At 42.4% G+C, this 13,970-nt stretch overlaps 1 protein-coding gene across 2 annotated transcripts in view; it reads right to left on the bottom strand.

Moving 5' to 3' along the window:
* The window catches only part of LOC119159767 (Jumonji domain containing 5), a 60,412-nt gene that overhangs the window by 11,689 nt on the left and 34,753 nt on the right, over positions 1-13,970 (bottom strand). For both annotated transcript variants that reach the window (XM_075890995.1, XM_037412616.2), the window contains 2 exons: positions 2,515-2,664; positions 1,547-1,639 (listed from right to left, as the gene is read on the bottom strand). In XM_075890995.1, the coding sequence (XP_075747110.1) occupies positions 1,547-1,639; positions 2,515-2,664 (243 nt within the window). The remainder of the gene's footprint in view (positions 1-1,546; positions 1,640-2,514; positions 2,665-13,970) is intronic.

Here is a 13,970-nt window from a genome sequence, read left to right on the forward strand (position 1 = left end):
ATAAACTAAGCCACACTAGAGATAAAATGAAATTGACAAATATCGGCTTGTACCACTAAGCCACAAAAGTATTGATACAGATTGGGGTTGTACTGAATTGTTTGCCTTTTTTTTGCACACAAAAAAAAACATGGTGAAAAACAAGAGGGAATGGGGGTCCTCAATCACAAGTGCCACTATCAGCATTGCGGTCTTATAGTGGCTTGGAGTAGCCGAACACATGAGGGTAGGGCTTCCACTAAGGTGAGAGCCTCAAAGGATCAACACAACTAGCAAAATCTATTTCCGTCAAAACAATTTGTGTATACGTATTCCTGGGACAAATGTGAACGGACAGGACAGCGCAGCTGGCTGCCGCAAAAGCGCGGGTCAAAGCTTTGCTCACTACTAGATTATTTTGACAGGAACGCAAAACGAGTCTAGCCTTTTTTTTTTTACATCTTTACTACTTTCAATCTACCGCTGCGTTAGCCGCGTGCCCTCGGAGCTCGTAGATCACTATCGCGTCGCCCCACCACGGTTTTGTGCACGGCGGTTGCGGCAAACGGTAGTTTCTCTTTCAATCCCTGTGCGCTTGGCGGCGCACGTGCCTTCAAAACTAAGTCGTCTTGTGCCACCTATGATCGCATCTGCCGCGGTTTTCTATGCAGAGTTTGCGGAAAGCAGCGTTGCTTTGGCTGGTCAAGCATTAGAAACGCGCACACTTTCGGGGTTCTGTCAGTTAAGTCGCTGTTATACATGATCGTGTCAAGAACAACTGTGGTTTCATCCAAAGCGGTTGTGGCAACGACAATCGCACGCACTATTCGCACGTGTACTTCCGAAGCTTTAAGTACGCTGCTCTTGGCCGTCGTTCGACGGTTTCCGTACTGAAGTTCGTATCACCCGCCGTGATTAGGAAATGTGTTAGAAACATCCGAATTTAGGCTCAATGGACACAGTGGAATTTTGCTGGGGAATTTCACGAATTCGTATCTACCGCGGTTTCGCAGCACTGCGATTCTACTGTACACTTAGATGAACGCCTCTATAATTCATTTATAATAAAATGGGGTAGGTTCGCAAAAAAGCGTGGAGCAGATTGAGCAGCCTTTTTTTTTTTTAAAGACGGCCAGGTCATGCACAGAAATTCCGATTTTTGGGAGATTAGCACGGTTGAAACCCGGGAGTCTCCCGGGCAATCTAAGAGACTTGGCAGGTATGTTTTGTAAACGGAACCACCCGCCGACGTGCAAAACTTGTCCGGTGTCGTCTCACACTTACACTTCAGCCTGTCTCAAAAATCACGCAGCAGATGCACAGAAAGCACCACAACTATCAGCTCGTGTCACAAACTTTTCAACACAAACATTTCAGCACGCAACTGATGCCCTCTATGGAACAGTGGCACCGCACTGCGGCAGCTTTGGGTGGCGTATGAAGCTGCTCCTCAGTGTGACGGCGAAGTTTTGTGACCATAAGAAGTATTAAAGCACTCTGGCCATACTAAATGAGGCATAAAAATTTTTATGTGTAACAGGATTTATGCTATTATCAAATCACTTGCCTGGCTTGTATTTTCAAGCAGCCTCTCTTCGTAAGGATACAGGAAACCAGTCTGCGATTTTTCATAGAGGCGAATGTACTTCTCTCCAAACACCTACGCAAGAACAAGAAAACAAGAGAAAATTTAAGAGCTCGTGTTTCTTGCTGGACACAATATTAATGAGAACTGGCAGACTATCATTTCGAAGAAAGTATAGAGGAAATTATTAGCAGTAACTGTAATGTAAACGTGTGCATTTACAGTACAGTTCGTACTACTAATAACTTTACCTATATACTTTCCTTGGTATAATTTTCACTTCTCATAAACCTATGAACATGAAAGCACCATTTTCCTGACATTCTCCCAATGATAAACACAATGCAAAGCGGCCACCACCAAAAGTCCTTTAACGTTATCAGGCCCAAATTAATTCTCGTGAATGTAAGCATCTGGTTCGTGCGATTTTGGATGTGCGTAATCATGGCTGTCCAAAAAAAGTGAAAAAGTCTGTGCTCACACTTTCCAATAAAAACTAATTAGAGACAACATTATTTACCAATCCAGTAATATTTAATATTTCCCACTATTCTGGGCAAATATATTAATTTTGAAAAATATTTGGTTGGATAGCATAATGCCCAATAGACGAAATTCCAATTTTACATACAAAACAAAAATAAATACCCTACTTCCCCGTCGAAGAAGCTAGCACAGAGAATTCTGGGAACAGCATGACTGCTTCAGCAATTTTTTTGTTCACACATGACCTCACTTTGTATGCATCTGATTGGCAGCATATGTAGAGCAGATAATACGAGTTCTAGCTGAAGAAAAACCCATTTATGTTACCAGGTGGTCGCGGAGTGACCTATAACACTCATCATTACAACTGATATCATTGGGTTTGAAAGGGTTCAATTAGGTTTGTATATAGTGTGTGCAGTCTGCCAACATTAACAGGTAAAAATTATGGTCAGCTCTCTCACTTGTGCCAGAAGATTGTTTTTGGGATCATGATGCAAGGGAGAAACAGTGCCTTCAGGGCCAAACCAAAGGTTTATGTCTGGCTCGACTTCCTCTTTTTCCGAAAGGCTGCAGTAAGTTGGCACACATATGTCATTTTGCAACTCTGGAATCTGAAACAATAGGAGCTAGATAAGCAATGATGCAGTTACTGTGCACATGCCTTTGAACAAAAATTAGGCAGATCCCATATACCTTGGAAATCAACGTTATGCGAAGCATGCAGGAGGAAAGTGACCATGCTTTAATTGTTTTATTGAGCGAGACGTCATGAAATGACACTAAAGATCGTACAAATGTTGCACACACAGTCATATGTTGAATAATTTCAGATGTTTATATACAACCAGTTTACACTTGCACAACGACGCCAACAGGAACATGAGTACAGTATAGACCAGTTATAACGTAAGTTGCGGGAGTCCTGAATATCCGCACTGTAACGGGCACCGCACCATAACCAAAACAACCTTTTTCAAGGGCCGCACTTGTGCAAAACATGTTGAGCATGCAGCTTCGCCTGTCCAAGAATCGAAACATGCGATGCGTGCTTGCTAACATTTAATTTTCTAAATGTTAAAAGAATTTAACGTCAAAAGACACGCGTTGCCAATGAAATGAACGTAAAAGGGGGGGCGGGGGGTCTAACAAATGAAAGCATCATCACGGAAATTCGCCGACTACCAGACCGCCCGATAATGCGCATTACGCAAAAACTATACGTCCAGAATTTGACGCGTTAAAATACGCCAACCATTCGATTTCACGAGCCCGCACCCGATTTAAGGAAGCGCAATCGAATCGTGAACCACTATTTGAGCGCTACACGTGCCGCCCTCATTTTCATTTAACGATATGTATCCCTTCCACTCACGTGCGGCCACCCCAAAGAGTTTCGTTGATTCGGTACCAAACCGCAACTTATATTCCCGTGACCGCTACCGATCGAAGCGCAACCATCAGTAGCTTGCCGTTTGGTATGTTGTCGCGGAAAGCTTGTCCAAAACATTCGGCGTCAAAAAGATCGCACTAACAGTGAACCAAAAACCACGTGTGTAATATGAAGTTCGCGTTCGCGAGATCAGAAACGGTGCTCCACAACTCGCCAAGCTTACTACGACAGCGCAAGTTTACCTACGGCAGCAAAAGTGAAAGCTCGCATGATAAAACTGTAAAAGGTTTTCAATTTACGGACGAGGAAGCAAACGCGATATTTCTTGCAAGCGCGATAACGACGACGTCTACCCCGACAAGAAACTGTTAAGCGCACGTAGTTAATAAGGACGGGATCACACGTGCCACGTTGAGAGGCGCGCGGCCGAAGCCACGCTAGCGACGTACGCTGTAGCCACGTCAGCGACGGTGCAAAGGCTTATCGGTCACCGAGGCAACCATCCCACTCCCTTACTCAACGAGCCTGCGCAGTGTCCAGCGGTCTTTTTTTTTATTATTTTCTTTTTCTTCCATCCACCCTTCGTGCGTTTACTCCATGTCCCCTCCTCTTCCGTAACGACCTCATCGTTCACTCCCCAGTGGAGCACCCAGCGCTACAGCGTTTGTCACAAACAATTTCCCGCAACCGCGTTATAAGCGGTCTTTCATCTTGGGGGACTACACAATAAGCGGTATGCGTATACATGGGATTCTATGGGAAGGTAAACGGAGGTAGAAAAAGACCGCATTGTAAGCGACTCTGCACTGTAAGCGGTTGCGTTATAACTGGTCTACACTGTATTAGGCTAGCAACACCAGAAGCGATAAGCTGACATAAAGTGTTGGTGCTCGCAAAGATGGTAGTCCTGGACACTGCTACTTAAATCAACTTAAGCACATGGCACACCTAACTATAAGTGACGTTAACCCGACGTGATGGCTTTATCATAAGAGTACACATGTAATGTTTATAAAACTGAATAGCCAGCACTGCAACCACAGTTTACTTTTCACAAACATTAGGGTCTATTTGAAATGTAGTTCCGAGACGTGGCGTGGCTATGTGGCAGAATGCTTGATTGCCACACAAAATGCTTGGGTTCGATTCCTGGTGGGACCCTCCCAATTACTGTTTGCATTCATCCGGTCAAAGCTACTTATGGCAGCTTTTTCTTAACTCTCAAGTGTTAAAGTTGCCCATGTGTGTTCTCGCCATTCCTGGGTAGATATAAAATGTCTATTACCTGTGGCACATACCCGCATACCAGTGGCACATACCCACCCCAGGTATCCTCCAAAAGAATGAGGACATTGTGAATTAAGCACAAAGCAAAAGCAATTTGGAGGAATCCGATGACAGTAACCACGACGAAACTTTGGAGCCATTGTGCACAAACGTGCCTGTAGTAATTGGGTACATAGAGAGTCCCAGGTGGCTTGTCTATGCCAAGGACCCTGGTGAAAAGCATGCTGCTGCTTCAAATAAGCTTAAGACCAACCTTATTACATCAGCACTGTCGAAATACATGTATCACGAACTTGCAAAAACAAAAGATTTTTGTTTTTGCTTGCAACTTTTTAAAGCTGTGTTTCATTTACTACGAACTCTGAAAATAGCATACAGATAAACCTGCTTATAACGAATTCCTCAATACAACTAAGCTTTTCTATTACCCAGCATTACTCCATAAAAGCACATGTATTTGGGACCTCTATGTAACATAGAAACTGCGAGATACAACCTTGATATAACGAATTTTCGCCACAATCGAGAAATTTTCCCCAGATTTTGTAATTTTGATGTGAGCATGCATTTTCCGCCAACAAAGCGCAAAGTGACGGTGGTGTACACAGCGCGATCGTGGCCCCGATGACTTTCAGGTGAGAGCGAGAGCTCAAGGGGTTGTTGAATTAGGCACCGATGGAAACTCTTCGAGACCACGGTGATGACGGATCTTCAGAGGTCGACTCCTCCCGCCCTTCCCTCCTGCGCTGCAACGTGAGTTCGTGGGACCGTAACCTTTGTGATTAGCTCTGGCAACAACACAATCGACGGTGCGTTGAATGCAATGCAATGAATGCAATAGACACAAATTGTAATTTTATACAAAGTAAGGCTGGCAGCCAACTCCTTTGAATCCTATATCGCAGAACTCCCATAAAACACTGGTGTAAGCAAACACGGCCGCTTCAGGGAGAAATGCTCTTTTCACACAGGACTTTCGCGCTGAAAGTGAGCTGATGCTTGCTGAGATAGCGCGCGCTCCAATGCCCTTAAAAATCAAAGTTCACCATTGCTACTCGAGCGACCCTCCCCCCTCGTGTTTTTTTTTTATGCTCAATCAAGACTGGTGGTTTCGTTTCTGTTTGAACATTTGACGGCACTTCTGACACGTGGGGGGATGCGCCCTTCAGGCGATAAAGATGGGCCGGCTCATTCGATCTCTGCTTCAGCAGCGCTCCAACACTTTCACCTGCTCGTAAAAGTTACGATACATGAGGGCATGTAATCAGTTTGGACTTGTTAGGGAACATGGTGGCAACAGCAGAAACCTGCCGATAGTGTCCATATAGTTGCTGCTGCAAAAATAACGCAGTTTTTTTTTATCGCTAAATAGGTGTTCTGAGTTTGCTCTGCCTTCAGTTCCCCATTGGTTTAATTTGTGCGTTTTTTTGTACTAAACCTGCATATAACAAAATCCTCTTCATAATAAATTTTTTCAGGAATTTGTCAATTTCATTATATCCAGGTTTACCTGTACAACGAATAGATGCTGCATTATGCTTAGGTTTGTCTTTAGAGAGCGTGACTGTATATATGGGTTCAAATATGCACAGTAAATAGTTAGTATTTAGTGCAGTTTTTAAGGTGTGATCTTGAATATAAGCTGTGTGGATGTGTACATGAATAAGGGAGTGTTAAGTTGTGCCTAATTACAACATCATAATGAGTTACCAATCAGCCCAACAGCAAAGTATATTATGCTTTATGTATTTGTCAAAGACAATGCAGTAGGAATAAAAGCACTATTTTGGTTTTATAATCACCAGTAAGAACACATACTGCAGCTGTAAGTGACCAATTAACATATATGTCCATATAACTATGTAGCTCAAGTGCTCAAGAGACATCTATTCAGTGGTTATGACGAGAATATTAGCTTCAAAATGCGCACCTAAAAAATATAATGCAAAACGTCTTTGCTACTAATGCTGATTTCCAATAGAGCCTTCATAAGGCATGCACTACTCACAAACAAAACAATGAAAGCTTCCAACGCACTTGACAGCAGATAAATATAAACTTCAGAAAAGTACACTGAGCTTAGCTTGCTATTGGCATGAAAATGGCCAAACATTAGCGAATTAAATTAGCAGGAGCAAATAAAACTTCAAGGGCCATCATCTCGATTTCAAGGACAGTCTTTGTCCACCTATAAGATGGCCTGTGCAGTGTAGAGGTGATGCACTTAACTCTTTCGTTACGACGCTTATTCAAATCAATCACCAGTCACTGGAAACCAATGCTTTGGATAATCAATTTTGGCATGTTGAATTTGTTTCTCTTGCACCCAGCACTTTCTATTATTTAGTCCAGCCACTCAACTTTCAGAATCAAGTTTAATTTGCCCATTTAAGCAACGTATTGATTTTCAAAGACCTTTGTGCAAAGCAATGTGCGTGTGCTATGGGGAAAATTCCCTGTGCTGGTGAGCTTTACAGTAGTCTGTGCCCCTGATGGTTATGCTACAGCAACATCAAAGTTCTGTAATCAGAAGAACCTTTGCAAGTTAAACATTAAATCAAGGTGTTAGCTTTGCAATCCGACAGTGTTGAGCTGTAATAATTGCCAGAAATTTACGCCAGCTATTCAATAGAGAGCTGTTGCTAGGAGTCAAGGAAAATATATTCTACAAAAAAAAAAAAAAAAACACCAGGCATGCGCGCAAGGCACAGCACAGTCACAGCGAAAGCTAGAAGAGCGGCCTTTCAGAGAATTTTCTAAACACTCATTGGGTAACTGCTGCAAGCACACTTGCTTGATACCCACTACAGCATTAATAATAAAAATTTTTATGTAGTAGGCCAGCATTCGCTATGCTATTTTTCGTCATTCTTCTGAGAAGTGTGGTATTCGCTGAACTATTGCGAGAAATTTTGAGGCAATTGTTCATGCAGTGCCTGACAGTGATGAGGAATTATGCCTGAAGTTATTAGCTGAACAAAAGCCAGCTTTTGTAATGGGTTGGAGCATTGGACGAACCACTCGTTACGCTATTCGCGTTATGTGATGCCTAGTTGTTCTTTTGCTGCTCTAAAACGCTTTATTACTCATATTAACGCGATTCCTTTCCCGACATCAAGCCTGCCTAAGGCAAGTTTGCCAACAAGCCCCAAGCACCAGCGTGGCTCAGTGGTAGAATACTGGGCTGGCACCCAGCGGACCCAGGTTCGAGCTCCACTGTGTCATTGGTACTGGTTTTTTTTTTTTTCTTTTCTAGACAGACAACTACGGCAGACAACTACGGCACTGCGCGAGACTCGAGTTGTGATCTCATAACAGCTTTCGCTGTAAAAGATATTTTTTAAGGTCTGCCTTATGTATAAAGTGTGGAGGCGGCCTTCTGCACAAGTTTCCAGCAGCTTTGGTTTCGCTTGCATCATTATATCAGACACAGTAATGCAACTGGTGTCACTATATTCGCTCCTACGGCATTGTCATCATGCGCACATGTGCGCACCTGCGCTGCGAAAAACACGCACCGCTAAAAATTGTCTTGCAACTGCACCTGAATTGATTGAGGATGAGCTTAGAGTCTGAGAAAGACAGCACCTCAGCGTTATGGTGACATTGTGCGCCAGCCTGAGACATTCACAGCCGTTCATGGTTTGTTTTGTTTACAGTGTCAACTTGTCTCTTCCGCCGCAAGTATGTAGCTGCTGAACTTTGTGTACAATCTTATAGCTACTCTGGTTACATGCAAGGTCCACACGTTGCCGGGGCGCAGTGGGCTGGCGCCAGCTGCAGAGCTTTTCCTCACGACAAGAAAGCCACCAGAACACGTCTTGGCCTTGACTACGGGGCAGCAGCGCGAAACGTTTTAGGACTGTGAGCGATATTGTTTTTTTTTTATATATACAATGTGTAAAAACGCAAAGAAATATGCTTGGGTGCATATATTGGGAAGCCAACTTATGTGGAGCGAGGTGGCTCATGGAGAGAGAGGACGCTTAACAAAATAGCGAAGTTCATGGACATCTGATTTATAGAGATTATTCTCATCACGGGCATCGATCCTATATTGGAACACATGCAGGCTCTTATCACAATAAAAAAAACCAAATTTTACTGAGAAAAGTGTACGAGTTCACTTGTGTCACAAAAAAATCAAACAATGCTTCAGCGCATGACCTAAGCAATGAAGCAGCCCCTAAGTTCTGATTTTCTTTGTCTATGTGACTAGAAACATTTTGTAAAACACTTATTATTTTTATACTGTTCTCCGGTCATTTATCTTTAAAATATGCATTTTCAATGTTTTTTGTTTTGAATATTTCTGCACATACAGTGTTTTTTATTGCACTGTTTACCAGCTGGCAACCGAAAATTCTACACTTTTCACATTTTTATTCATTATAAAATATTTCTTGTTGCTCTACAACGTATATCTTTTTGGAAAGAGCATTTCATTGTGCAAAGATTGATGTGCTGCAATGCATTCTGGAGTACCTTTAAAACAGGCAAAAACTATCTCCTTAAGTCATAAGAAAAATAGCCGTTTACGTGCGGTAATGAAGAGTTAAAGCAAATAGGTACTCATTTCACCTGCATATGAGGCTCGCACAGACAGGGCAGGAAGGATATCGATCCAAGAAAGGCACACAGAGTGTATTCTACAACAGAGCCATTTTTGTGCTTGAAAGAGAGCATAGCAGTGAACAGATGATTCAGCAACAATTTCTATTTATTTTGTCTTTCTAATAAACCTTGACTCTCCTCTATGCTTTTCTTGGTTTCATTGTCAGTTAACTCAATACACTTGCAACTACAAATTAAGCTCCTTGTTTCCACGAGGCTTTTACAGTCTATGCAGGATAAGTGTATTGATTTCAGAAGACTTAACATAAGTGCAATTAACACATGTGCCTAGTCCTTAGTTCACATACTACATAATCCCTGTAGTTGAAAACACATCCCTCATAGCTACAGAAGCAGCACTAGTCAATGCTACCTAGGCTAAGTCCAATGAATAATGAATTTTAGGCAAATGCCCATTTTGTTGTTTGCATTCCTATCGCACCACTTCAATATATGAGCCAGAATTAGGGGCCAACAAGAATGTTTACAGTGTTTATATTGCATCTACAAAATGCCTATTTAGTGTATCTGTGCCTAAATGGCTATAATTACTAGCTATAATGCCTATTTTCCAAATTGGTGCCTATACCATCCGAAACTCTATTGAGATTAACTCTGTTCTCTAGTTCTACAACAAGCTCTAGCAGCACTCAACAGGGATTCGGGAGCCAGCATGCCCCACCACGCTGACATTCGAAAGTGTGTAGAGCCATCAGGGGAAAGGAAATCACAGAGCTTTTGTTTTGTACGTAATTTACTTGTTAAAGGGGCCCTCAACACTATTCAAGCCCCTATTTTTTACTCGTTGGTTCTGGACACTGAAAGATGAAAAGAGTAATGCCACAAGGATGGCAGCAATAGAACTGCACAGTCCGAAGTTATTCAGCCTAGAAAATTCAAAACACAAGAAAAAAAAAGCATATGTTCTGCTTCATTTTCCCATGACCACATTTCAGTCACCGCTGACAGACCAAAGTGCCGCCAATGAAACGAACTGGAAGGTAATACCTAGTCGAAAATCGCACATAATTGTTGCCTGTTGCATAAAGCGCAGTGATCGCGCCATTACCTCAGTAACAAATAGCATGGCACCACAGCCCCCTGGAAAAAAAGGTGAGACCGACAACAATGCGTCGAGGTGAAAGACTTTCATCCTTTGAATGTCTCACAACAGCACAACAAGAGGTTACTCAAGCCTGTTCAGATTTTTTGAAGCTTGGTGCTCACTAGAGTTCTTCAGCAAGTTATGAAAATACTGCAAATATGGTACCGTATGGTACCATATTTGCAGGAAGAGTACCGTATGGTACTCTTCCTTTTACAGTCATTGTGCTTTTGCCATGAAGGCATCCGAACAACACAAAAGCTTCTTCAAAAAAAAAAAAAAAATGCCAGGCCCGCATGGAATGTGCAGCACAGCCACAGTGAAAGATGAAAGAGTAACTTTTCTAAAGCCTTTTTTTACTAAGCCCACTAAGCCATAAATTATTACAATTTGTGAGTGAGGAAGTGTCCGCTGTGCCATTATTCGTCACTCTTCGAAACAGCGTGCTACCCGCAACATACTTGTAAGACATCATGCGCACTTTGTTGCTGGGGCTGACGACAATGAAGAATTATGTCTGAGCTCTTTGTTGGAGCCTACAGCAACCCACTTGTTACACAATTCCCATAGCATGACTCCTAGTTCTTACTTTACTTTAATGTTCTGAAACACTTTCTTATATATGTTAATGTGATTCCATGCCTGACATCAAGCCTGTATGAGGCAAATTAGCATAGGAGCTTTAAGCACTAATGTAGCTCAGTGGTGGAGTACTGGGCTGCCACACAGAGGGCTTAGATTTAATTCCCATTCTGTCCTCGGCATTTTTTTATTTGCATGTTTTTTTTTTCTTATTTCCTGCAATAGTGGTTACGGACATCGATGGCACACAACTACACCGCCAGAATCGACCCTTGCTGCAATCTCATAACAGCTTTTGCTGTAAAATTAATGTGGGGTTGTCATGCCTGATTATTGCCTGTCAGCCTACACATGGTTAATGAGGAACCCGTCATTTGGGTGATGACCTGTCACTAGAACTGGGAGCCGCAAAGGCATAACCAGCGGGAAAGAGGGTGAGCTACCGTACTGCACAACCATATTTTTAGAACTTGCTAAGAGGCTTTATACTATCTGTTTGCATTATTATGAGAAATGGACAAGTCCTCGAAATTGAAGGGGATACCCTAAAGCATGCCCGAAACAAGGCAGCAAGCAGATGTACACAAGCGAGAACGAGAGAAGCCTTTTATATAGACGTCTGACCTATGCAAGCAAAAAGCCAGAGTAAAAGTAACAGCGAGTACTGCTATCATGTTTTACAGTAGACTTTTATGGTTGTTGTTTTGCTTACAGCTGTGTATATCTTGTGTTCAATGGAAAAGCATGCAAAACAAAACCTGATGACAATATGTTTTTTCAAAACAAAACCTGATGACAATATGTTTTTCATGCATTTTCTAGATACAAAGGCCTGCACTATCCTCCATCATGTCCGGCTGCAGTAGTTATGGCTAGCGACACTAAGCGTTGATGCTGTCCGCTGCGACAAAGTGATTTCATTGCGTGATTAAAATAATAAATATAGTGATATTGGTGTTTTGGCCTATGCTAAAATTATCTTCAGCCATCAGTCCACACAATCCACAAATAAGTATTGGGGGACCCCTTTATGAACTTCACCGTCAGAGGAGATATTGACCCTAAGCAATTAGACCTGGCCAACACGAGGCATCCCTCTTCTCTGGTCTCTTAACGTTCTGGCTAACAGCTCCATTGCGGAATTCCCAGTCATGACAAAGAGAAAGAGACCCAAGAGTGTGCTGATTTGGCAGTGAACACTTGAGTCACCATGCTAGACAATAAAACAAGAGACCACATTTTGCAAACCGAGGGGAAAAAAAAAGAACAACTGCACGGCTACGTTCAAATGGTGCCTTTGCGGCGTAATAAACAATAACATTCTTTTTTACTTTTCTGTTGTAGATATGGCCGCGAAAGTCTTTCTTTTGATATAACTTGCATTTGAGTGAAAATTTATTCTAAAATGTATTATTTTTGAAGCGTAAAATGTATTTTGCCTATTTGCAACACCCAAAACATTTTGCCTGCCTACTTTAGTGCCTAAAATGCGCTTTTTTGGTACCTAAAGGTTTAGCCACAACTAATGAATACATGTGAATACCCAGTAATATAGATTGAGGAAAGAGCTGTCACTACTGTCAAGGGGTACATTACTGATGGAATACAACGTGAAAATTTAAGACAAAGTAACTCATCTTTCATATCAAATCACCGTAGTTTTGACTCTGGGACTTACATCTAAGTAAACAACATTACCTTCAGTGGGCAGATTTGCAGCCACATGATACGGTCACCACAAGCAATTGCTCATAGCAGCTGTTATGCAGTAAAACCTCAATAATTCAAACTCAGTTACTTTGAAATCCCACTTAATTTGAAATATTTCCAAGGTCTTGTATTTTGCAATGTAAGCCTAAGAGGATAATTTGAAGTGGCAGTCAGCACCACTCTGGTTAATTCAAGAGCTTTGGATACCATGTACTAATTCCCGATCTCAATATTGCCTCAAATTCGCGGAAACAACGACCCTTAAGAGCCACAAGGCAATGCAACATAGCGATGCTAATGAGTGGCAGCTGAAGCACTACTGGCCTCGCTACTTTCTGCGCAAAAAAAAAAAAAAAAAAAAAATTCTCATGGTCAACCAAATCTGCGCCTGCGGAAAACAAGACATGCTTCATTGCAATACAGTAGTGACTCGCAGGCAGCATATTGCATGTTTCTCGCAACGTCAGAAGATCATGATTTACTCATTCTTTTTGGGATTGTAAAGAAATTAATAAAGGACAGTTTGGCAGAATTTGTGATGTATGTAAACCTCTGACTGCTGGTTGCTCCAGCAACTTACCCACTCACACTGCTGGAGGAGTCTTAGCCTACAACGCCTACTTCGAAAACCAAGTTCGAAGGTTTCATCGATCATGTTTTACCAGCCAAAACACATCACAAATTTCATCACACTGGCCATTATTAAATTTATTTTACCAGAAAGAATTGGTGAACGGTCGCATCATGACGTGCTGATGCAGCGAGGAGCAGATGACATGCTGCTGCCCCGCCGCGGTGGTCTAGTGGCTAAGGTACTCGGCTGCTGACCCGCAGGGCGCGGGTTCGAATCCCGGCTGCGGCGGCTGCATTTCCGATGGAGGCGGAAATGTTGTAGGCCCGTGTGCTCAGATTTGTGTGCACGTTAAAGAACCCCAGGTGGTCTAAATTTCCGGAGTCCTCCACTACGGCGTCTCTCATAATCATATAGTGGTTTTGGGACGTTAAACTCCACATATCAGATGACATGCTGCCTGCGTGTCACTACTGTGTTGCAGTGAAGCTATCTTATTTTTCGCAAGTGCGCATTTCAGTTTATCACAAGCGTCTTTTTTTTTTTTTTTTTTTCAGCAGCCGCAGCGAGGCCCATCATTCCCCTGTACTTGTGGCAAAATTAAGACCAGCTATTGCTGGGAAACATAACCCTTGGAGCCACAAAATTCCTGACACAG

The sequence above is a fragment of the Rhipicephalus microplus genome, chromosome 1, assembly GCF_043290135.1.
Source record: "Rhipicephalus microplus isolate Deutch F79 chromosome 1, USDA_Rmic, whole genome shotgun sequence".
In the NCBI taxonomy this organism is placed as follows: Eukaryota; Metazoa; Arthropoda; class Arachnida; order Ixodida; family Ixodidae; genus Rhipicephalus; species Rhipicephalus microplus.